The 25,549-nt window shown below is 43.5% G+C and overlaps 1 protein-coding gene across 7 annotated transcripts in view; it reads right to left on the reverse strand.

The window, feature by feature from the left end:
* Window positions 1-25,549, reverse strand: part of BRSK1 (BR serine/threonine kinase 1) — a 66,526-nt gene that overhangs the window by 32,913 nt on the left and 8,064 nt on the right. For 3 of the 7 annotated variants that reach the window (XM_087893906.1, XM_034423220.3, XM_034423218.3), the window contains exons 2-3: window positions 8,761-8,855; window positions 1,218-1,303 (exon numbers count right to left, since the gene is read on the reverse strand). Coding sequence is in view for 5 of the 7 variants with exons in the window: in XM_034423220.3 (XP_034279111.1) it covers window positions 1,218-1,303; window positions 8,761-8,855 (181 nt within the window). In the remaining 2 variants the exon portion in view is untranslated. Of the gene's footprint in view, window positions 1-1,213; window positions 1,304-8,760; window positions 8,856-25,549 lie in introns of all 7 variants that reach the window. The other 4 variants (XM_087893907.1, XM_034423222.3, XM_087893904.1 and 1 more) reach the window with 3 other exon arrangements.

Genomic DNA, 25,549 nt, shown 5'->3' on the forward strand with positions numbered 1-25,549 from the left:
CTTCAAGGAAAAAAGTACCAAAACTGGCCCTATCTTTGGATAGATGAGGTCATTGCCTCAGACAACAGACGTTAAGCAGGTGGCCAGCTGTGATGGGAGCCTTCTGTCTGTTCTTCTTGAACGTCAAGCTGTTCCTTTTTGCTCATAGAGCCATGGATGCTTCACCCTTTCTTCTGAGCCCGCTAAACTATCCTGTTGTAAGTGTGGAAATGATACTATCCCATGGCAAATGTTGAAGCAATCCTCAATGGCCAATTCTGTTCTTCTCTATATGGCATAAGAACATCAAACAGCAAGAAATTAGGTATTGCGAAGGTAGAATAATAATACCTGAGTGGTATCTCATGTAAGTTTGTTGCAGGCAACATTGTGGTTAAGAACATGAGAGGGGCATTGAACCATGGTAATTGGGGAAGATGGGTGGTTTAATGACTTCACACATCGTGCTAATCCAGGGCTGTTTCACCAAGGTTAATTAGCAGCCTTTGGCAATTATTTGCAATAATTTTAAACTCATACTACAATTTTCACATTGTCCGTGCTATGTATTAGCAGATTTCAGTCTGTATGTTATTGTATTTATGTATCAATTCATATTTTTATAAGTCTGGAGTTGTAATCCCTATAGCTACATGCATGACTGGAAAGAAGCCCCCACATTTCTCCTAAGTGTAGAATCCTTAGCAAGCAGATCTATGGAAAGAGATTATAATATTCCAGGTTGGAATGCAGCTAATTTGTAGAAAGAACTACAGGTAGTCTTTGACTTTGATCACAATTGAACCTAAAATATTTGTTGCTGAGTGGGATAGTTGTTAAATGAGTTTTGACCTATTTTACGACCTCTCTTGGCACAGTTGCTAAGTGAATCACTGCAGTTGTTAAGTTAGTATCGTGGTTGTTAAGTGAATCCGGCTTCCCTGTGGACTTTGCTTGTCAGAAGGTCGCAAAAGGTGATCACATGACCTCAGGACTCTGCAACCTTCATAAATATGTGTCAGTGCTTAGTGTCTGATTCTGTTCATGTGAGCATGGGGATACTGCAATGGTCATGAGTGTGAAAAACAGTCATAAGTCACTTTTTTCAGTGCCATTGGAACTTCGAACGGTTGCTAAATGAACTGTTGTAAGTCAAAGACTACCTGTATTTCACTTTGGCAGGTATGTATCCAGGGCCCCATTTGCAAGTGGGAGGCCATCTGCCAATAAATACCTACAAGTATTTTTTGTTCTCGTAGACATCATGAAGTTTGAGTACGTGAGGGTGTTCAATCAGCTTCAGAATGGCAATTTCCCGTTCCACCTGCAATGGAAGAAAAAAGAGAGAAAGTATTTATGACAATTTGCCATGGCCAACTAGCCATGGACAGCTCATCACAACCAACTAGTCACAGCCAACTAGCCATGGTCAGTTCACTATGACTAATCAATCATGGCCAACTAATCATGGGACAACTTGCCATGACCAACTTGCCATGGGACAACTCGCTCAGGGACAAGAATTTCACTAGCATCAAAGAAATGGTGGAATAGAATCATTAAACAAGGAATGCAAAAATAGGGACAAATGAAATGCGAATGACAAACATTAAAATATTTTTTTAAATTTATTTTAAGTAATTAAATTGAATTGTTAAATTGCCCTACCATGGCAAGTTGTCCTGTAATGAATTGGTCGTGGTGAGCTGGTTGCTATGAATTGTCCCATTCTGAGTGTTTATATGTCACAATGATATGGGTGGCATATAAATTTAATACATTAATCAATAAAATAAAATATTGATTGTTTGTGTCCTAGGATGGGGCAGATGGAGACGAGGGTTTTTCCCACCAACTCATATTCATATCTCTTACTCCCTACTACATTATTTTGCTATTTTCTTCATTATACCAGTTCTTTTTTTTTTCCGTTTCCCTGGTCTTATGATAATTCTTTGAATCATGAGTGGCTGGGTTGTCCTGTCACGTGATGCATTCATCAAACCTGCGAAACCACAATATCTTGAAGGGATGGTTGCAGATACCTATCACAGAAGATGTCCCCTAAAGTTTGTCATTGCATAAATACCCACCCACTGGTGAATTATATTAACTCTTACCTAGCGCCAATTTCCCTTGATCATTAATAGATCAGATTCTTGTATATAGATAGCATGTAATAAACTTTTAGTGCTTTGATCTCAACTCCTGTTCCTGGTTACCTGATAGGCTATATAGAAATTTGATGAAAGAAATAGAAATAGAAATAAATAGGAGTAGGAGTAGGAGTAGGAGTAGGGGTAGGGGTAGGGATAGGGGTAGAATAGAATAGAATAGAATAGAATAGAATAGAATAGAATAGAATAGAATAGAATAGAATAGAATAGAATAGAATAGAATAGAATAGAATAGTTGGAAGGGACCTTGGAAGTCTTCTAATCGAACCCCCTGCTCAGGTAGGAAACCCTACACCACTTCAGACAAATGGTTGTCCAATCTCTTCTTAAAAACGTCCAGTGTTGAAGCATTCACAACTTCTAGAGGCAGGTTGTTCCACTGATTAATTGTTCCAACTGTCAGCAACTGAGAAATTTCTTCTCAGTTGTAGGTTGCTTCTCTTCTTGATTAGTTTCCATCTATTGCTTCTTGTCCTGCCTTCAGGTGCTTTGGAGAATAAGTTGACCCCCTCTTCTTTGTGACAACCCCTGAGATATTGGAACACAGTAGTCCTTCTTTTCATAGAGAAGAGAAGAGAAGAGAAGAGAAGAGAAGAGAAGAGAAGAGAAGAGAAGAGAAGAGAAGAGAAGAGAAGAGAAGATTCTTTTTTGGCCAGGTGTGATTGGATACACAAGGAATTTGTTTCCGGTGCATAAGCTCTCAATAAACATATAAGCAACAAAGTGATAAATTATAAGATACAATAATAAATTATAAGATACAATCATAAATTATAAGTTACAATTATAAATCATAAGATACAACCAACAAAGTGATAGTCATAAGATGCCAATAGAAGTAGGTAATAGGAAAGATGAGGAGGATAATAGTAATGTGGTCCTACTACATGGTTATATATTCTTAGGCATAAAACAGTGCTGTGGGGATTAGGTGTTTCACAGAGTGATGGCCTGGGGTGGGTGGGGGTGGGTGGGGTGGGACTTTTTGTGTCTAATTGTTTTGGCATGCAATGCCCTATAGTGGCTTTCTGAGGGGAGAAGTTGAAACAGTTTATGTCCAGGATGTGATAGATCAGGGGTGTCAAACTTGATTTCATTGAGGGCTGCATCAGGGTTGTGTTTTATCTCGGGGGGGGGGGGCAGGATGGGCATGGCCAGGGTGGGCCTCGACATCACTTGTGTTAAGGGCACCTGTGGTTCCCCAAGCACTCTGCCAGCGGAAACAGGCTCCCGAGCTCTGTTTTTGACTGCCATCGCCTCCTGCAACACTACCAGTGAAAGCAGAGCTTGGGAGCACTGCGTGCAGCACCCCTGAGCTCCATTTTCACTGGCAGAGGGTTGCAGGAGGCCCTGGCAGCTGAGAATGGAGCTCATTTTCCCTGGCAAATGGTCCTTTTGCCATTTCCTGCGGGTTGGTCCTTTGCTGTTTCCAGAGTGGCCTTTCCAGGGTGGCCCCGTGGGCCAGATCTAAGTACCCCATGGGCCTTGAGTTTGACACCCCTGTGATAGATAGATAGATAGATAGATAGATAGATAGATAGATAGATAGATAGATAGATAGAAAGGTAGGTAGGTAGGTAGGTAGGTAGGTAGGTAGGTAGGTAGGTAGATAGATAGATAGATAGATAGATAGATAGATAGATAGATAGATAGATAGATAGATAGATATAGGTAGATGATATATAGACAGACAGACAGACAGACAGATAGATGATAGAGATAGATAGATAGATAAGATAGACAGATGATAGATAGATAGATAGATAGATAGATAGATAGATAGATAGATAGATAGATAAATGTAGGCTGGTGACCCCCAAGGGAAGGCCTTCTCTGTGGGGGCACCTACCTTCTGGAATCAGCTGCCCCCAGAGATAAGGAGAATCCAAGACCTCGGTGCCTTCCGCCGTGCCCTTAAAACCTTTTTTTTTCCAGCAAGCCGGGCTGGCCTAATACTTTTTAAAATGTTTTTAATTGTCTGTTACTGTTTTTAATCATGGGGCCAAATTTATATATATCTTTTTAATTGTATTTTAATGTTTGTAGTTTATGCTTTTACTTGGCTGTTCACCGCCCTGAGTCCTCAGGGAGAAGGGCGGTATACAAATTTAAAAATAAATAAATAAATAAATAAACACATTCACTGTTTTTATGCTCTCTTTTTTTATTGTTGCATGCCACCCAGAGTCACTTTGGGTAAGATGAGTAGCTATATAAATTTAATAAATAAATAAATTTGAGGTTTGGAAAACTATTGCCCTTGGTCTGCTTTGCATAAACACGGTTTCCCTTGCAATATCTGGGTCCTTCAAGCTAGACCAATATTAACATCTCTCCACCTACTCTTCCTTCATTTTTAGTTTGATGACTTTTACAGCTTTTTTGATGTTTTTAGTAACTATTACAATAATGAAAGTCTGATGTTTCTTAATAAACTTTTTAGATTTGTTATACGCCCCTCTCAGAGTCACTTTTGTGGGATGGGTGGCCATATGAATTTGATAAATAAACAAACAGGAAAGAAAAGGAAGCAATTTATACATGCAAATTGCCTATTCCCTCGAGAGATCGTTTAATCAAGCAGGGATATTATAGCATGCTGGATCAGGTAGTGGTCTTGATTGCATCATTTAGGATTAGAAATTCATCTGGAAGTCAATCTAAACCCCATCACCGGGAGTGGGAGATTCTAGTGTAATCAAGAGCAGACTACTAACATTTTCTGTATGAATAGTGAATAGCTGTGACACAGGTAATCATGCATGTCTCATAAACAGTTATTATAACAAAGAAGCTGGGTGTTAGGTTATGTAGTCTTAGCATATTTAATCCTATTCAAATGTATGAGATATTAAGATTTACCCATGGGCTCCAGAATAGAGCACCATGCCACAAACGCACCGTTGGAAAAGGGAGAGGAAAGGAGGGAGGGGGAAGGGAAGGGAAGGGAAGGAAGGGAAGGGAAATGCACCCAATTATTTCAAAATATGAGGACCTCACAGAAATATTTTATGTTTATTATTTTCAAGGATGCTAACCCTATACTCACCTATCATGTGGTCTGATATCTTCACCAGGTTATGCACTGTGCAAAACTTTTAATTAGATACTGTATGTTGCTTTGTTGCCTTATTATTTTTTTTCCCCTTCCCCAATAACAAATTGTTGTGCTAAACTACTTCTCTTTTTTACTGTACTTTTTTTTAATTGTAAAAACTGGTTGAAGACTGAACTGCACAAAGAGGAATATTTAGGGAACAATTAGCTATATTAAGGAGTCACTAAGATCACATGGAATTTTTTATTTTATTTTGGCAGTGGTTTGCCCTCCAAGCTTGTTTCCATTTAATTTCTGAACGTTTCGTTACCAGACTAAGTAACATCATCAGCAGAATTTTCTTGACGAATGAGGAATAGGACAAGAAAATCCTGCTGCTGATGTTACCTAGTCTGGTAACGAAACATTCAGAAACTAAATGGAAACAAGCTTGGAGAGCAAACCACTGCCAAAATCTAAAACCTGAGCTACAAGTGTTTACTTTTATTTATTTATATTTCATATTTCTAAACCACCCATCTCTGAATTGAAAAAAAGTGACTTATGACTACGATGAATCTGGAAGGACAAGCAAATGCTCTACAGGTGAAAAATAAAGATTTATTTCTTTGAGTCTATCACTATGCTACAGAAATTGGGCATCTAGCCTTTGCTCTGGGCCTTCAGGCAAGATCTTTATCTATCACCCACTTGTGTTTTATCAGCTAGTCAGCTTGTTCTCAAAGTACTTGCCAGGACATTAAGTGGCAAACACAAGGCACTCAATTTGATATAAACCTTTCTGTGGTTTGTTTTGCTTTCCTGTGCTGGCTATTTGATCGGGTCTTACCAAATGCCAACTAAGAGCATGCAAAGATTTAGTACGCGTCTCCTCTGCTACCAATGACACTTGTAGGTGCTTTTTTTCTCCAAAATAATAATAATAATAATAATAATAATAATAACATCCTCCGACGATACCTTAACAGTTCCTAGGTCCTTGGTTAGGACTCGAGCTGCTGAGCTATTAACTAGCCTCAAAGGCTGTGAATCTCACTAAAGATTAAATAATAATAATAATAATAATAATAATAATAATAATAATAATAATAATAATTTTATTTCTATACCGCCCTTCTCCCAAAGGACTCAGGGCGGTGTACAGCCTATTAAAGGCATAAAGACAAACAACAATTAAAATTATTTAAAATTATTAAATAATGTCAGCTCAATATTAAAACCCCCCAAAATTTAAAACATCCAATTTAAAATCATTACATTGATAGTCCGGCCTGGCGGAACAGCATGGTCTTAAGGGCACAGCGAAATACCCTGAGGTCGGAGATCTTACGCATTTCCGGGGGCAGTTCATTCCACAGGGCTGGGGCTCCCACAGAGAAGGCCCTCCCCCTGGGTGTCGCCAGCCGATATAACTTGGCTGATGGCACCCTGAGGAGACCCTCTCTGTGGGAGCGAACTGGCTGGTGGGAGGCTACTGGTGGCAGAAGTCGGTCTTGAAGGTACCCGGGTCCTATGCCATGAAGCGCTTTAAAGGTGGTAACCAACACCTTGAATCGCACCGGGAAGACCACTGGGAGCCAGTGCAGCTCGCGCAGGAGGGGTGTCACATGGGCACAATGGGTTGCGCCCATAACCACCCGCGTGGCCGCATTCTGGACTAGTTGGAGCCTCCGAGTGCTCTTCAAGGGGAACCCCATGTAGAGAGCATTACAATAGTCCAGCCGGGAGGTGACAAGGGCGTGCATCCAGGAGGACACCCAGATTGCGAGCCCTCTCTGTGGGGGGCAGCGATTCACCCCCAATAGTCAGCGATGGCACCAGCTGACTATATCGGGACGCCAGAAGCCACAGCCACTCGGTCTTGGAAGGGTTGAGTCTGAGCCTATTTCGCCCCATCCAGACCCGCACGGCCTCCAGGCAGCGAGATATCACATCAAGGGCATCGTTGGGGTGGTCTGGGGTGGAGATGTACAGCTGAGTGTCATCAGCGTACTGATGGATTCTCACCCCAAAACCACGGATGATCTCACCCAGCGGCTTCACATAAATGTTGAACAGAAGGGGCGAGAGGACCGACCCCTGCAGCACTCCCCATGTGAGGCGCCTCGAGGTTGACCTCTGCCCCCCTGCCAACACAAACTGCGAGCGGTCAGAGAGGAAGGAGGAGAACCACCGCAGGATGGTGCCCCCTATTCCTAACCCCCTCAACCGCTGCAGCATGATACCATGGTCGATGGTATCAAAAGCCACTGAGAGATCTAATAGGACCAGGACAGAGGAGCAACTCCTGTCCCGAGCCCTCCAGAGATCATCAACCAACGCGAGCAATGCCATTTCTGTGCTGTACCCCTGCCTGAAGCCCGATTGGTACAGGTCCAGATAGATAGCTTCATCCAGGTGCCGGGGAAGCTGTCGTGCCAAGTTAAAAGTCTTTAAAAGGGATGCAGTTGCCCCAATTAAAAATAATAATACCAAATTACCATTTGCTTTATGTTATGGCTAAAGCTATCTGGTATTTGGAGGGTCTTTTCAGTGGGTTTTTTTTCCACATTAGCACAGACATCAGAAAGGGGAAAACTGTATTACTGTACACAAAAATACTTCAGCTGAACCAGTCACATGAAATTATTCCACCTTGCAAAACAAATCAAAGGCAAGGAAAAGATTTGCTCTGGTGATACAGACTGAGATGGTCTGAACAAACAGGCCAAGATAAGGATATTAGAGCCCCAATGGGAGTGTTACCTAACCCTGATTCTGTTTTGGGTTGTGCCATTCTCACATAGAGATCATATACATTTTTAGAGTAACTGCCTATGTTTTGCACATCCTTTGTTAGTCAGCAAAATCCCACTGCTCCTTCTCCACTACCAACCTGCTGCCACAAGTATCCACAGCAAAGCCTTGAAGTTTCCAAAAGGACATATGTGTCATGAATTATTGCACAAATGACATTAGTGTGGGCTTGAGTCATAATGTAGGATGCAAACACCTAAAAGTCATGGGATCTGCATCATACTTATATCATCATTTACTCCCAAATCCTATCAGTTACTTAGAACACTTTTATAGTCATCCCTCCATTGCTGTGCCAAATTGATGGGATTGCAATAATGAGGGCAGGATGAATATAACTTCAATGACAGCTAGGGGTTGCTATGAAGTTGCTCTAAGTGCCTAGTGGAGAAGCCACCTCAGTAACATCACTCTGTGCTGCCTTGACAACTTGGTGAGAGATTGCATTAATTTTGCAAATTTCCCAGTGGCTAGAAATTGACTGGCAACTTCCTTCAGGGCACTAATACAGACAATGAATCAATTAGATATCTCTGCTAAGGGTCCCACTTTTATCAGACTTTGACCTTCCCACGGGAAGGAAGGTGAGAGGCAGAGTTGGAGATGAGTAGAAAGCATAGCATGCAATTTATTTCTCTCTGGATTGTGGATTCAGTGCCTCACTCTTTTGGTCTTCTCCGTCTTCTCCAATCTCCCTCACCCATCCCTCAACCCCTCCTGCTATAACACCAAGAAATATGACTTGCTTACCTTCATCAGTACAGACTCAGAAAGCTTTTCTCGGTTCACTATCTTAATGGCAACTTTCTGCCCTGTGATGCAGTGTACGCCCAGCTTCACCAGACCTATGGAAACAAGAAAGGCACTAGAGTTCTACCGTAATGCAATGTATCAAAGCTTTGTGAAATCAGTTCATTCCATTCCATTCTCTGCAATAGCACTTCCTTCAAATGTGCCTGTTTACTAGCACATGCTTGGTAGCCTTCAGAGATGAGGAACTGCAAGGCAGGTAAAAGATGCATTGGCAGAGAAAGGATAGAGCAGAAGAAGGCTGTGGATGAACTGGAACTACCAATTACAGGTAGTCCTTGATTTACAACACTTTTCATTTAGTGACTATTCAAACTTGAATCTTTTTGAGACTTTCCTTATTTCTGAGTTCAAGTGCTCTCCATCCATCCTTGAGTTGTCAGCAAACTACACTGATGTAGTTGCCCCCTCTCTTCTCAGCCACTGACTTCTCTCCAGAATACAGGTAGTCCTTTTATTTTATTTATTTATTTATTAATTTAATTTGTATACCGTCCTTCTCCCAGAAGGGACTCAGGGCGGTGAACAGCCAAAATTAAAAAACATACAAATGCAAAAGTTAAGATAATTAAAAGAATTAAATCATTGGCTACCCAAATTTAAAACCCCAATTCCATAAAATTTAAAATCCCAATTAAAGACCATTTAGGCTAGGCCGGCTTGATGAAATAAAAACGTCTTCAGGGCTTTACGGAAGGTCCGGAGGTCCGGGATCAATCGTATTCCAGGAGGCAGCTCATTCCACAGGGCGGGTGCCCCCACAGAGAAGGCTCGCCCCCTGGGGGCCGCCAGCCGACATTGCCTGACCGACGGCACCCCGAGGAGGCCCTCTCTGTGAGAGCGTATTGGCCGGTGGGAGGTTATCGGTAGCAGCAGGCGGTCTCGCAAATACCCTGGCCCTAAGCCATGGAGCGCTTTAAAGATGAGAACCAACACCTTAAAGCGCACCCGGAAGACCACCGGGAGCCAATGCAGCTCGCGCAGGAGAGGTGTTACGTGGGAGCGCCACATCGCTCCCATAATCACCCGCGCGGCCGCATTCTGCACCAGCTGGAGCCTCCGGGTGCTCCTCAGGGGGAGCCCCATGTAGAGAGCGTTACAGTAGTCCAGGCGTGACGTAACCAAGGCATGAGTGACTGTGCACAAGGAGTCCCGATCCAGAAAGGGGCGCAACTGGCGTATCAGGCGAACCTGATAAAAAGCCCCCCTGGCCACGGCCGTCATATGCTCTTCTAAAGACAGCCGTGTGTCCAGGAGGACGCCCAAGTTGCGAGCCCCCTCTGTGGGGGTCAGTGACTCGCCCCCAATAGCCAGCGATGGCACCAGCTGGCTATACCGGGACGCCGGCATCCACAGCCACTCGGTCTTGGAAGGGTTGAGCCGAAGCCTGTTCCTCCCCATCCAGACCCGCACGGCCTCCAGACACTGGGACATCACTTCGAGGGCATCATTGGGGTGGTCTGGGGTGGAAATGTACAGCTGAGTGTCATCAGCGTACAGATGGCATCGCACCCCAAAACCACGGATGATATCACCCAGCGGCTTCACATAAATGTTGAACAGGAGCGGCGAGAGGACCGACCCTTGCGGCACCCCGCAAGCAAGGCGCCTCGAGGTCGACCTCTGCCCCCCTGCCAACACAGACTGGGACCGGTCAGAGAGATAGGAGGAGAACCACCGCAACACGGTGCCTCCCACCCCCAGTCCCTCCAGCCGGCGCAGCATGATACCATGGTCGATGGTATCAAAAGCCGCTGAGAGGTCTAACAGGACCAGAACAGAGGAACAACCCCTGTCCCGAGCCCTCCAGAGATCATCCACCAATGCGACCAATGCCGTCTCTGTGCTGTACCCAGGCCTGAAGCCGGACTGGCATGGATCTAGATAGACGGTTTCATCCAGGAACTGTGGGAGCTGTCGCGCAACCACACTCTCCACAACCTTCGCAACAAAGCGAAGGTTGGAGACCGGACGATAGTTTGCCAAAACGGCCGGGTCCAGAGAAGGCTTCTTGAGGAGGGGCCTCACCACCGCCTCTTTCAAGGCGGGAGGCAAGAAACCCTCTCTCAGAGAAGCATTTATGATCCTCTGGAGCCAGCCTCGTGTTACCTCCCGGGTGGCCAGTACCAGCCAGGAGGGGCACGGGTCCAATAAACATGTGGTTGCGTTTAATCTCCCCAGGATCCTGTCCACGTCCTCAGGAGTCACAGGGTCGAACTCATCCCAGGTAACATTCTCAAGACCAGCCTCAGTCACCCCGCCGGGATCTACCCAGTCAGAGTCCAAGCCTTCCCGAATCTGAGCGATTTTATCGTGCAGATACTGTGCAAAATCCTCAGCCTGCCCTTGCAAGGGGTCCTCCCGTGCTCCCTGATGTAGGAGGGAGCGGGTCACCCTAAACAAGGCGGCTGGGCGGTTATCTGCCGATGCAATAAGAGCGGAAAAGTGGTTACGCTTTGCCGCTTTTATCGCCACTAGATAGGTCTTAATATGAGACCTAACTAGTGTTCGGTCGGATTCGGAGCGACTCGCCCTCCAACCACTCTCTAGGCGTCTTTTCCGGCGCTTCATCTCCCTCAGCTCCTCGGAAAACCAAGGGGCCGGGCAGGTTCGGCGTCGGGTCAGAGGCCGCAAAGGCACGACTCGGTCCAGAGCACCGGCGGCTGTCCTATCCCAGGCAGCCACCAGATCTTCAGCCGAGTCATGTGCCAGAGTTTCAGGAACTGGTCCAAGCTCCCTCTGGAACCTATCAGGATCCATCAGGCGCCTGGGGCGGAACCACCTGGTCGGTTCCGCCTCCCTGCAGTGGGGTGCAGCGATCGAAAGGTCCAGTCTCAGGAGAGAATGGTCCGACCATGACAGGGGTTCAATAACTATATCCCCTATATCCAGACCACTCCGCCACTGACCAGAGATAAAAACCAAGTCCAGAGTGTGTCCTCCCGCGTGAGTGGGGCCATGAATTAATTGTATCAGGTCCATGGCTGTCATGGAAGCCATAAACTCCCGAGCCATCCCAGACGCCCCACCGGTAGATGGCAGGTTGAAATCCCCCATGACCAAAAGTCTGGGGGTATCAACCGCCACCCCGGCAATAACGTTGAGAAGCTCGGGCAGGGCCGCTGTCACATGGCAGGGAGCCAGTTACGCGATCAGCAGGCCCACCTGCATCCCATGGCCCCACTTCACCAGGAGAGACTCACATCCGGCTATCTGAGGTACAGTGGCCTCCCTCGGATCAAGACCTTCCTTTATAACGACCGCCACCCCCCCACCCCTGCCCTGGGCCCTTGGCTGATGGAATGCGCGGAAACCTGGTGGGCACATCTCTACGAGGGGGACCCCCCCCTCTTGGCCCAACCAGGTCTCTGTAATACCTGCCAGGTCCGCACCCCCCTCCTGTATTAGCTCACAAATGAGGGGGGCCTTATTAACCATGGACCTGGCGTTGCACAACATCAGTCTAAGGCCTGGGCTCTGAGACTCTGGACAGCCGGGGAAACGAGAAGAGTCATGGGGGCCGAGGCATGCCACCGCTTGGAGATAGCGGGTGCGTGCCCCCACCACCTGATGTGGCCCCCTACTCCCGCCATATCTGCCCCTCCCAACCACGGTCCTGATAGAACTGCCCTCCACCCTATCCACACTGAGCTCCTCCACACCCCGCTCCCCGCCTTCCGTTCCATGCCCCTGTAACGGGCCTGACCTATGCCCCTCCCTCCCCACCCCCCGCCCTAAGCCCCTTAAAAGATTACAAAAAGACAATTTTAAAAAACCCCACAACCCCCTCTTTGCGGCATGCCACCTCTCGGGGTTCCAAAGCCCGTCATCGAGGTAGGCCCTCGATAGAGTGGAGGGCCAAGCCTGCGAGAGGGGGGAGTCTCGCAGACCAAGAAGCTCCGCTGCGGAATACATCTTGACCACAGAGGATGGGAGCAACCATATCCTAGGGGTCCATATAGAAGGTCCAGGGGAGAGACATGGAATGGGAGTCTCAAAAACATTTTCAACAGGACCGGTCCACTGTCCCCTCACAACAGAGGACGAAGTCAAGTTCCAGGTCGACCACAGTCCAAGGGGGGGAAGGGGGAAGACCCAACCACCCTCTCACGGAGGTCCGATCAACCATTCGAGCCCCTCTTGTGGTGAGATGGCAGCGATGAACCAATGCAGACAGCACAGCATCCGGGGCTCAGGTCCAAAAACCGCCCTCTCACGGCGGTTGGTCCGATGGTCAGGTCCCCTCTGCTGGCAGATGCAAGAATTCAATATCATCCCAGTTCAGCCCCCAGGGGCCCCGACATCAGAGCCACCCTCTCACGGTGGTTTAACTGAGCCCAGCCCTCTCAGCTGATGGGATGGAGCCATGTACCAGCCCCCATTCAGATTTAAATAGTCCTCCCCACAGTTAGGGAAAGTTCAGATGAAAATAAACTTGGCGTCAGGTGAGTCAGTGAGCTAGCCGACAATCCAAGGTGGGCATAGTCTTGGTAGAGAAGCATTGGGGGGAAACAGGGGCAGTTATCTCTAGCCCCCCCCCCAGCCCCCACATAACAATGGAGGCATCCCAAGATCTGAAAGCGTCTCATGCCAGGTCCTTGCCCAACCCAAAAGGCAGATGATCTCCCGGCCTCGTTGCCCCCCCCCATCCCCAACTTCCGGGGGGGGTGTCTCCTCCCTGCCAGACCCTCTGGGCTGCCATCACAGCTGCCGTCGTCATGCCATCGCCACCATCGCTGCCGTAGCGCCCAAAAGGGTCTGGCAGTGTCCCAAAGATCTCCTGGGAAATCCGGCAACTCCCATAGCACTCCGGGCAACCCCTCAGCCTGGGAAATCGCCGTACCGCAGCGCCCCAGGCAAAAAACACCGCCACGCCGATTCCGACGCCCATGTGGACTCCAGCTGGAGGAAACGCTGCCGACGCCCAGCTGAAGCAGTCCGCTGCTCCCGACATCGCCCGCTCTCTCTCTCTGCCCAACCTCAATATCCGGAGGGGAAAAAACCCTCTCCGTGTGGGCAGAGAGTTCTCCTAACCGGGCCTGGGGTCGTAGATCTTCACAATGACCCCCAAAGACCCCAAAGGGTAGGTCAGTCCCTCATCCTCAAGCCGCGATCTCGGCAACCGTCGCCATCTTGGGCATGGATAGATCCTTGACTTACAACAATTTATTTAGTGACTATTCAAAATTACAACGGCTCTGAAAAAAGTGACTTATGACCGTTCTTCATACTTATGACCATTCAAGATACCTTTGGTCACGTGATCAAAATTCAGACGCTTGGCATCTGATTCATATTTATGACGGTTGCAGTGTCCAGGGTCACTTGATTCCCTTTTGCGACCTTTTGACAAACGAAGTCAATGGGGAAGCTAGATTCACTTAACAACCATGTGACTAACTTAACAATTGCAGTGATTCACTTAATCACTTTGGCCAGTGGTGGGATTCAAATAATTTAACAACCGATTCTCTGCCCTAATGATTTCTTCCAACAACTAGTTTACCTAACTGCTCAGGAAGTTAACAACCGGTTCTCCCGAAGTGGTGCGAACTGACTGAATCCCACCACTGACTTTGGCCAGAAAAGTTGGAAAATGAGGCAAAATTCATTTAATAACTACAGAAATTTTGGTCTTAATTGTGGTTGTAGGTCAAGGACTATCTGTAGTCTTTTATTTTCTTCCTATCAAACCAGTATACATTGGATTGATTTGTATGACTGAAATAATCCTCAGGTATCTACATTTACTGATTCTTACAATTTCCCACAAAAACCCCTGAATGGTCTCAGAATAAGTGAGAAATTGAAAAAGGCGCCATGTACAGCCACCTGGTGTTCTTGCGTCATTGCTCTGAAATTTGATAATTCTAACCAAACCCTGTATTTTACTTAAGGTCCCTTCAAAGTTTAGCGCTTGGCGGAGAGGCTTGAGACAGAGAAATAACTTTTAGAATATCTGTATGGAAGAGAAAGAAACAGAAGCAGAGTTAGCTAAGAAGTTAGAGGGATAATGCAGAAAATACAAGAACGATGGAAAGATCTCTTCTCAAAACTTCTATTTAGACAGGTCCCAAAGGTGCTTTTTCAGGAGGCAACTGGACTTTCTTGTTTTCGCTTCTCCTCCAAGAAGCTTCTTCAGCTCTGGCTGGATGGTGGTGAATGGAAGGATTTATATTTCTTGCAGTCAGCTGGTCATTTGCATCCTTTCAGAGAGTCGTTGAAGCCACTTGGATGCTTGTCTGTGTCTTCAGAGTCACTTGAGTAGTGCAAATGTGGTAAACCTCCAAACACAGATAAAACTTCCAAGGAAAATGCTTATACTCTGGAATTAATCCAGAGTATAGGGACACTTAGAGATAGGACACTTCCAATTCCTATTGAAATATAGTATCTTTTCATCATTAGCCCTTTTTTCCATATTCTCCACTTCTTCACAAGATGCAGAATTAGAACTGCAACTTGAGTAATCCTCATGGTAAGGATGACCATTACATGTTAAAAAACACCCTTCTTCTCCGTTTGCATCTAACCCTGGCACAAGATTGCCTTGGTAACAACTTCTGTTTTGTCGCCATTATGTTTTGTCTCCAGCTCAGACATAAGACATCTTAGTTGATGTGATGCAAAATTGCTTCCACTTATTCCAACCTTGTCCAAGATAAATATTACTAAATCTGTTAAGACCAATGTTTTTCGCTGACTGCGGAATTCTGGGAGTTGAAGTCCACAACATTTGAAAGTTGCCAATTTTGAAAATTATTGTGTTACATTTTATAACTCTATAAAGGTAGTCCTCGACTTGTGACCAAAATTGAGGCCAGAATTCCTATTGCTAAGTGAGGCAGTTGTTAAGTTGAGGCAAATGAGTTGCCTCATTTTATGACCTTTCTTGGCAGAGTTATTCAGTGAATCACTGCAGTTGATAAGTTAATCAGACGGCCGTTAAGTGAATCTGGCTTCCCCATTGGCTTTGCTTGTCAGAAGTTCGCAAAGGCTGATCACATGACCCTGGGACACTGCAACCGTCATAAATATGAGTCAGTTGCCAAGAGCCTGAAGCTTGATCATGTGATCATGGGGGATGCTGCAACGGTCGTAAGTGTGAAAAACTGTCATATCACTTTTTTCAGAGCCATTGTAATTTTGAATGGTCACTAAATGAATTGTTGTAAGTCGAGGACTACCCGTATTCTGGAGAGAAGTCAGATAATTGCCAGTGGCTGGGAACAGAGGGGGCAGAGGGGACATCAATATAGTTTTCTGCCAACTTAAGGATGAATGGAGAGCACTTGAATTCAGAAATAAGGAAAGGCTCAGCGAGACTCAAAGTATTGAATCTTCAAGAATGCTGATTAAATCTATGGAAAGACGTTTACAGAGAAAGCTGTCTTCATGTTTATCAACTTGCTCTTAAGAGCTCTATAAAAGGAGAAAAATGTATTGTTGTTTACATGTTATGATAATGGCATAGAGCTGTTGCCCTTATATTTGGCAGCTTGGTGCTTTACATCTCTAGTAGAGATAAAAGAGGTGATTAAAAGTGAAAAACCTTGGCCATAAAAAAAAAAAAGCTGCAACAGAATTACGAAGGTGGAAAAAACAGGTTCTAAACTCCAGTTCAGCTATGTCTCCTTCATCTTTGACTGAATTCAATTCCTAAGGTTGAAATTTATTTATGCAAATGTCACAGTTTGAAGGAGAATAATGCAAGGTTTCTCTTTATGTATGGATTTCATCTCCCAGAGTTTTTAGAAATAGCCAACGTCACAGAACTGGAGACCATACATCTGAAGAACCAATAAAATGAGGAAGGTTGGTGAGGAATAAGCACAAAAAACAAACATACTAAGCATTTCAACTTATTTCCATGACACCCCTGTGACAATTACAGAAATACACGAAGTCCTCGACTTATGACCACAATTGAGTCCGAAACTTCTGTTGCTAAGTGAGACAGTTTTTCTGACTTTTGCCCCATTTTACGACCTTTCTTGCCACAGTTGTTCAGTGAATCACTGCAATTGTTAAGTTAGTAACACAATTGTTAAGTGAATCTAGCTTTCCCATTGACTTTGCTAGTCAGAAGGTTGCAAAAGGTGATCACATGATCCCGGACACTGCAACCATCATAAATATGAATCAATTGCCAAGCATTTGAATTTTGATCACTTGATCTTGGGGATGCTGCAACAATCATAAGTGTGAAAGCGGTTATAAGTCACTTTTTCCAGTTCTGTTGTAACTTCGACCAATCACTAAATGAACTATATGCTAGCCGTTCCCGACTCTAGGGGGTGGTGCTCATCTCCATTTCAAAGCTGAAGAGCCAGCGCTGTCCGAAGATGTCTCCGTGGTCATGTGGCTGGCATGACTAAATGCCAAAGGCACATGGAATACTGTTACCTTCCCACCAAAGCTGGTCCCTATTTTTCTACTTGCATTTTTTACATGCTTTCGAACTGCTAGGTTGGCAGAAGCTGGGGCAAGTAACGGGAGCTCACCCTGTTACGCAGCACTAGGGATTCAAACTGCTGAACTGCCAGCCTTTCGATCGACAAGCTCTGCATCTTAGCCACCGAGCCACCACGTCCTCTATATTCCCTTACCATTAAAAAAATGGTGAAGTAGAAAACTTGTGGAAAACCTTACCACTCCCTTATTTTATGTATGTATTTCTCTGCGTTTGACAAGTCTTCAGTATAGGCAATAATGACCTGACACGGATAGAGAAATTTCTATCTATATAGCATGATAGTAGCCATAGATCCTTCAGGCATTAAATGATGTTGCAGGACCAAAGTAGCAAAAACAAACATGTGAATATCATGACCACACTGACTGGGAGCAGAAATTTAAAATCCCAGTTCTACTCAAAAGCATGGTCTCTACGTCTGGATTGTATTGCAAAAAAACTTATTTTGATGATCAGGAGGATTTCTATCATTCTTACTTTTATTTAAAGCTGGCCACAGCATGATGGCAGTTAGAGATAAGTGCTTCAACATTCACAAAAGAGAGATGAAATGCTGTCAGATTTCTTACGTTCTCAAAGGTTATGAATGGATCTTCAATCAATTTAAATTTCCTGCCTCTTGCTTCTCTTTTCAAGGATTGCAATGCTGTAAACACTTAAAGACTAAAAACATCAAATGGATTCTATGAAGTAAAGGCAGTTGTTTCCTGAAATTACCATGAATCAGACCATAAATCCTCCCGCTTCAAAATATAATGAAATTGGCTTCTGATATAATATCAAAATCATATTGTAAAATTGGACTGGATCCAACCCATGGATCCTCAACTATCCCTAAACTGGTTGCTCATGTGCTTTAGTATTTAGGTACCAACTCTGCAAAGAAACCCACCAGTTATTAGTTTACAATATTTTGAGCAAATCCATAAAATTAGCAGTCCTTTCTTTCTTTTTTTTTTTTTAATAAATGAGATAGATTCCATTTCTCTCCACCCTTTCTCTAAGGAAATCAAGGTGGTATATATGATTCTATTCTTCTCTTCTCATCATTTTTCCTCACAACAATCCTCTGAGGTAGATTAGGCTGAGAGAAATCATGGCTTCCAGAAAATCATCCAGTGGACTACAAGGTTCAGTGGAGCTTTTAAAGCCAAAATTGCTCCTATGGCTGTTGTTTTTTTAATTAAATGGATGACAGTGAATTTGTAGAGCCTTCCACTTAAATTATTTGACTTGTATACCTCAAATTTTAAACTAATAAAGAAGGGGAAGTCCATTGCATCGGACCAAGCATAATGCTGTCCAGTAGTGAGTTGTACCGGTTCGCCCCGGTTCAGGCGCACTGGTAGCAGCGGCGGCGGGAGGCTCCACCCACTCACCCGGACGTCATCAAATACAATTTGCGCATGCGAGCGAACCGGTAGCAAAGGTAAGTGAAGTGATAGAATCCTTCTTGGCCATATTCTCTTTTCCTACAGAAGAAAACATGGCATTTGAGGACAAAAAGTGATAATTCAAGTCTCTGGTCTATGACATAGCTGGCAGTTAGCAACAATTTGGCACTAGCTGCATGTTTAGCCAGTATACTAAGAGAGACAGGAATCAACAATTTGTATAAGCTGTGTTCCCAGTTATACAACATGAACATAGCTGGGAGGAAAAGCTTGTTGTTTCTTTTTATTTTGTATTGGTCAAACCATACCTAAAATATTGTGTTCAGCTCTGGGCACCACATTTTTGGAAGGACAGTGACAAACTGGAGCAACCCAGATAAAAAAGGCGGCTGTAAGAGGGAAAAACTTATGAGGAATCGTTGGAGACACTGGAGATGTTTCACTTGGATTATATAATTGTGGGAAGACATGAGTGTTGCCTTCAAGTATCTGAAGGATTGTTACTAGACAAAAATTCTGACAAAATTCTTAAAAGATATCCCATAAGGGAGGACAAGAAAGGGGACAATTGAGTCTAAGCTATAAAGAACTACATTTCAAGTGGACATCAGAAAAAATGATCTGCTGGTAAATTCTGTTTAAGAATGAGTTAGATTGCTTTGGGAGGTGATGATACTCTTTGGTGGGGGTATTTGAAAGGCTGGACAGCCATCTGTTGATAAGATTCCTGCATATGATAAGGGCTTGGACTGAATCAGTGTTCCCCAACTATGGAAAATTCTAGAAATGTTGACCAACTCAGAATTCTCAGCAATAGCCATGCTGGCTAGGGAATTCTGGGTACTGAATGCCACCCCTCAGGAAGTTACCGAGACTGGGAAATTTTGGACGATATTATCTCCAACTCTTATTTTATGATTCTATAATTGTGAGTCAATGAAAATGCTTAACTGAGCTACACTTTACCAAATTAGCTTCATTGCCCAAATCGGAATAACACCCAAGGAGCCACCAGACTGGCTGAATTACGCCATGTAATCCATCTACTGGCTCAGTGTGGGGACCCAAATTAAAGGCTTGTTTATAGATGGATATTAGCCTCTTCTTAAATACATCCAGGAAAGAGGATCCAAAAATATCTTTATCACTAATACTTCTATCAAACTACATTTAGTGTTAGGAACATTTTCCTAACGGTTTACTAGAATTTATTTTTCTGAAAATTAGAGCCATTGTTTGCTCCTGAATTCTGGAACAAGAGAAAACAGATCTTGATTTTGAACAGTGTTGCCATATTTTGCCTCAGACATGTTGTCAGAGTTTTTCCTGAGCTAGCTATCCTTATTTTTGCTATCGTGTTTAGCTACCATATCCATTGTAGAATCTATAGATTCCAAAATACAAGCCAACAGAGTATTCTAGCGGAAGCAAAATCATGGCTTTGGGCCCAAAGAAAATTGGGTTTCATTGGGTTCCCAACCTTGAAAGTAACTGAACCCATTGAGCACAATCAACTTTGCATACATTTTTGCATTCTACAAATGCAAGACAGAGAAATATTAGTTAAGCCAGACCAGACGTTTCCTGTTTATTGGCCCTGCTCCTTTCTGGATCTCTGCCAGAGATCTTGTGGTTAAACTAGATGTTTGTGATACAGCCATTTGTAGTATGAACATATGTTTGCACCATTTACATAGGCTGCATTCACACAGCATGCTAAACTAAAATATAGTTGGCTGATTTATGGTTCAGTGTGAATATTGCCACTGCGGAGTGCCTTGGGGTAGGCTGGAGAGGGAGTACTTCTCACTTCTCTCTCTGTTGCTCCTTTTTGTGCAGAATCAGCCCGTAGATCTATCTTGTCCCTCAACACGCCAGCATCTATAGTAAGTGCTCACATTGCATTTTTCCTGGGTCATCACAGAAGTTCACTTCCAGGTTGTTTTGTGCATCAAGTCCCGATTTGCAAACTACGCATTCACTCCCTGGCATCACACAGCTCAGAGGCCTTGGATACATCCTCTATGAGTATATGTTGGCAGGGACCCAGATTCTTCTCAAATTGAGTCAGTGTAAATCCCTGTAGCAGAATTAGACAGTCCAGCAGACTCTAGACATTTGAACTAAAATTTCCCTAATCCTTGATCCTTCATCTTGGTAGATGCAGCTGATGGGAGTTGGTCCAAAACAAATGTAGGACACTTGCTTGTCCGCACCTGCCCTGATAAAAGCCTTCTTTACAGATTCTCTCCTCCCAAATTGGAGAAGGAGGGAATGTTAGGGAGCAGAAGCAGGGAACACAAGGTCCTAAGAAAATCACTTAGTCTCTTCAAATCTTTTTGACAAATAAACAACTGAGATAACTCCAACTTGGCAAATTTACAGAAGGCAAGCTGATACTGTATACATTTTCTAGATCTTTTGGCTCCACTAATGGACCCTATGGTCCACAATACTTAAAGGGTACTAGGTTGGTTATTCCTTGGCAAAACTGAGTGTTTTCACAGATCTGTATAAATAATTCCCAACCATGTTATCCCCCATATATGTCCAACTTTAATTTCCATAATCCCTGGCCATTACTGATGTTGAAGCCTATCTGAAAGGGAAATTGGAAATACCTTGATTGATCAAAAAGGTTTTCTTTCTTGCCATTACATGTAGCATCTTGAGATGAAAGCATTTATACCTGCACATTCCATTTTTAAATATGTTTTACTTATGATGGTATTACTGAGTTTCTTTTTTTCTTCAACTGTTAAAAAAGTTCTGCCAGCTACTCACAGGGCCATCAAACTTTTCTTCTTGCTAGATGCTTACTGTGGCTTTGATATTACTACTGCAAGATAATTATGCCCCAATACATACTCACTTTCTGGGAAAAGGACAAGTAGAAGTCTTAATTCAGTGGCCCCTAACCTTTTGGGCACCAGGGACCGATTCCGTGGGGAGACGGGGCGGACCGGAGAGGGGGTAGTTTCACGTGCTGTCTGTGTCCCGTGGATGAGGCTTTGCTTGTTTATGCAGCCTGGTTTCTGGCATGCTATGGCCCGGTCTGCTGGTCGACAGACCAGGGGTTGGGGACCCCTGTCTTAATTTGAGCTGAAGATATCATTTAATACCTAACAGAGTTTCATACATTGACTTCTGAAAATATATTCCTCTTTATAGCTTTGTTTACCAACATAATGAAGAGAAAAACAATCTCATCTTAAAAATAAATTAATACAGCTTGCCAAAAGGCAATTAGAAAACATTCCATAAGTTGTACTGGTGGTAAAACTGAATCAGTTGAAGGACACAGAATTTTATAGTAAGCCCATAAAAACAACTTTTTCCATTATTAGCTAAATTATAGCCCTCCTTTGACTTTGCTGTTCAAGTTCACATCATTGGGACATAAAGAAATGGGAAGGGTGGATTTCCACATTCACTATTTCTTTTTTAGTCTCTTAATACATACCCCCTAGAGTACCCCACGGTGAGATAGGCGACAAATAAATTTAATTAATAAATAAATGGATAGACAAACAGACAGACAATTGTCTAACATAACTGGTATGTGAGAAGGAAGACAGCCAATCATACAGAATGTTTTAATTTGTGTTTCTGTACTGAGCAGGGGATTGCACTCAATATACTAAATAATATCTTCCAGTTCTATGATTTTATTATTCGTAGTGTATCATATCTATATATCATACCAGTGCTATCAAATTAGTCAGATTGGGTCTCAGACTGTGATGGAGCTGTCTAAAATAAACAGCCCTGATAAATCACAGGAAGGCTAAAGGAAGGGCAACTGCAGTTAATCTAGAGCAGCGGTTCTCAACCTTAGCAACTTTAAGGTGTATGAACTTCAACTCCCAGAATTCCCCAGCTAGCAAGGTAAGTTTATTTATTTAATATTTATTTTATTTAAGAGAATGTATATGGCACCCATTCATTCTCAGTGAATAGGTGCCATATACATTTTCTTACAAAAAATAAAAACCCAATATACAAACAGTAAAAACAATAATACTCCCCCCCCCCAATCCACCAAGTTTGAGAAGTACTGATCTAGAGACAGAGTAATGGAATAACAGATTTGGAAGGGAACTTGGAGGTCTTCTAGTCTAACCCCCTGCTCAAGCAGGAAACCCTATACCATTTCAGATAAATGGTTGTCTAATCTCTTCTTAAAAACTTCCAGTGTTGGAGTACCAACAATTTCTGGAGGCAAGCTGTTCCACTGGTTGATTGTTCTAATTGTTAGGAAATTTCTCCTTAGTTCTAAGTTGGTTCTCTCCTTGATTAGTTTTCAGTCATTGCTTCTTGTCCTGACTTCAGGGGCTTTGAAGAACAGGTTGACTCTCTCTTTTTTGTGGCAGCCCCTCAGATATTGGAACACTGTTATCATATCACCCATAGTCCTTGTTTTCATTAAACAAGACAAACCCAATTCATGTAACCATTCATTATATCTTTTCGCCTCCAGTCCCCTTATCATCTCTGTTGCTCTTCTCTGCACTCTTTCTAGAGTCTTAACATCTTTTTACATTATGGCAACCAAAATTGGATGCAATATTCCAAGTGTGGTCTTACGTTTGCGCCAGGGGTGAAATGCTCCCGGTTTGGACCGGATCACCTGATCCAATAGCGATGGAGGCGGATGATTCGGAGAACCAGTAGCAAAAATCCCTGCCCCCCCCCATGCCCAGCTGAGCCGCACAATCATCAGAGGCTTTTTTTTTTACTTTTAAAAGCATTTTTCTACAACCTCTTCGGCCAAAAAAATGCTTTTAAAAGTAAAAAAAAAAAAAAAAAGCCTCTGATGATTGTGCAACCTCTTCAGAGGTTGTAGAAAAAATGCTTTCAAAAGGCTCTGACGATCCCAGCTGAGTTGCCTGATCGGCAGAGGCTTTTTTTCTTTTAAATGCCTCTGACGATCAGGCAACTCAGCTTGGATCATCAGAGGCATTTAAAAGAAAAAGGCCTCTGCTCATTAGGCAACTCAGCTTGGATCGTCAGAGGCATTTAAAAGAAAAAAAGCCTCTGCCGATCAGGCAACTCAGCTGGGATCCTCAGAGGCTTTTAAAAGCATTTTTTCTACAACCTCTTCGCCGAAGAGGTTATAGAAAAAATGGTTTTAAAAGTTTTTTTAAAAAAAGGCCATGCCCACCTAGTCACATTTCCCCACCAGCAGCAAGCCACGCCCACAGAACCGGTAGTAACAAATTTTAGATTTCACCACTGATTTGCGCACTTTGTTGTCACATGAAATCCAGCAGCCATGCTTTGCAATTTGCCAAAATATTAGTATCTGCCCTTTTCCCCCCATCCCATCCCTGGCCTATGGTTGGAAACTTTGCAATATGGAAGGTGAAGGACGCAGAACAGTCAGAAGAGAAAAACACATGGTTACACTCAAAACGTAACTTACCAGTACTTAAAAAAAAGTTTGCTCCTCAGTGTGTACTGCAGGTGGCAAGCATTCGCCTAAAAATGGATGATCCCAAGACATTAAGCAGAGTAAGATTCACTGGGAACTCCAGGGCTGTGAACCATAATAGGAAGAATTTTAAAAATCCTTGAATCAAGCAGTGTCAATCCACTTCCATGGCAAAAAAAGACAAAACAAAAATCCTACATGTAATTTGAGCTTAAATAAAAAGAGGGCTTAATTTTTAATGCTTGACAATGATCCTATTTCCTTTGTAGGCACTGGTCATAGCATCAAATATCAGGACAGAGAATTTTTTCTCTCTTTTTTTTGCTAAATATTCTTTTGGTGCCTTTTGCTATCTTCATAAGTAAACACATTAAAATAGCCTCCCCTCCAACTGGTCCCTTCTAAATAAATTTTGGATTACAATTCCCAGATCTCCCAGCCATTGGTTTATGGGGTAGTTAGGGTGCTATCACATTCATAAGGTTGGAAGATGAGGCTGGATTAAATATTTATGAGCCTGTAGTACAGTGGACTAAAAGCACTGTTATTAACATCTGCTGCTTGCAATTACTGCAAGTTCAAATCTCACCAGGCTCAAGGTTGACTCAGCCTTCCATCCTTTCAAAGATAGGTGAAATGAGGACCCAGATTGTGGGGGCAATAAGCTGACTTTGTATAAATATACAAAAGTATGAAGACTATTGCTTAACACATTGTAAGCCTCCCTGAGTCTCCGGAGAAGGGCGGCATATAAATTAAAAGCAAAGCAAAAAAAAAACAAAAAAACCCCCCACTTTTTATCAGGATATGCAGTCTTCATTGGCCTAGCATTTTGCAGTTGACTTTGGACTGGGCAGGCTAACAATACTGTAAAATAAAATTAAACGAATACATGCAAACCGCTGCTCATCATCTATGGTAAAGTGTTTCGTGCAGCAATGGTTTTTGGCAGAGTTGTGTTTAGAGGATGTGGTCGGATGAGTTTTTGTGTATTTTTTTGCATGTGTAAAAAATGGCGGAATTTCCCTGCCTGTAGGGTGCTTTTTCAAAGTCTCGTGATCTATGGTTTCATGTTCTGTGGTTGTTAGGTTGGAGCAGAGCCCCCACAAATAACGAGGGCCACCTGTATTTTTAATGAAACCTGAAAAGAGAGGAAAGGGATCAAGATCCCATTAACGTAGTTTTCAATATTTAATCAATTTAAACAAGCTCAACTTTGTAACTCCCTTATCTTTCTTGCTAAGGATCCCTTTGCAAATTCTGATGCATGGGTCTGTATTGCTTTTTCTTTTCTTGCTTGTTACAAAACTGTGTTAATTAAAAGAGATGTTAGCTGTTTGGTTCAAAGACCCTAGAAAAACCTATTTATCTTTCAATATATTATTAATAGATTAAAATATATCTGATTTTGTTTTTTTACCTGTA

The sequence above is a fragment of the Pantherophis guttatus genome, chromosome 4 (assembly GCF_059756535.1).
Source record: "Pantherophis guttatus breed Tessera chromosome 4, ASM5975653v1, whole genome shotgun sequence".
Classification (NCBI taxonomy): Eukaryota; Metazoa; Chordata; class Lepidosauria; order Squamata; family Colubridae; genus Pantherophis; species Pantherophis guttatus.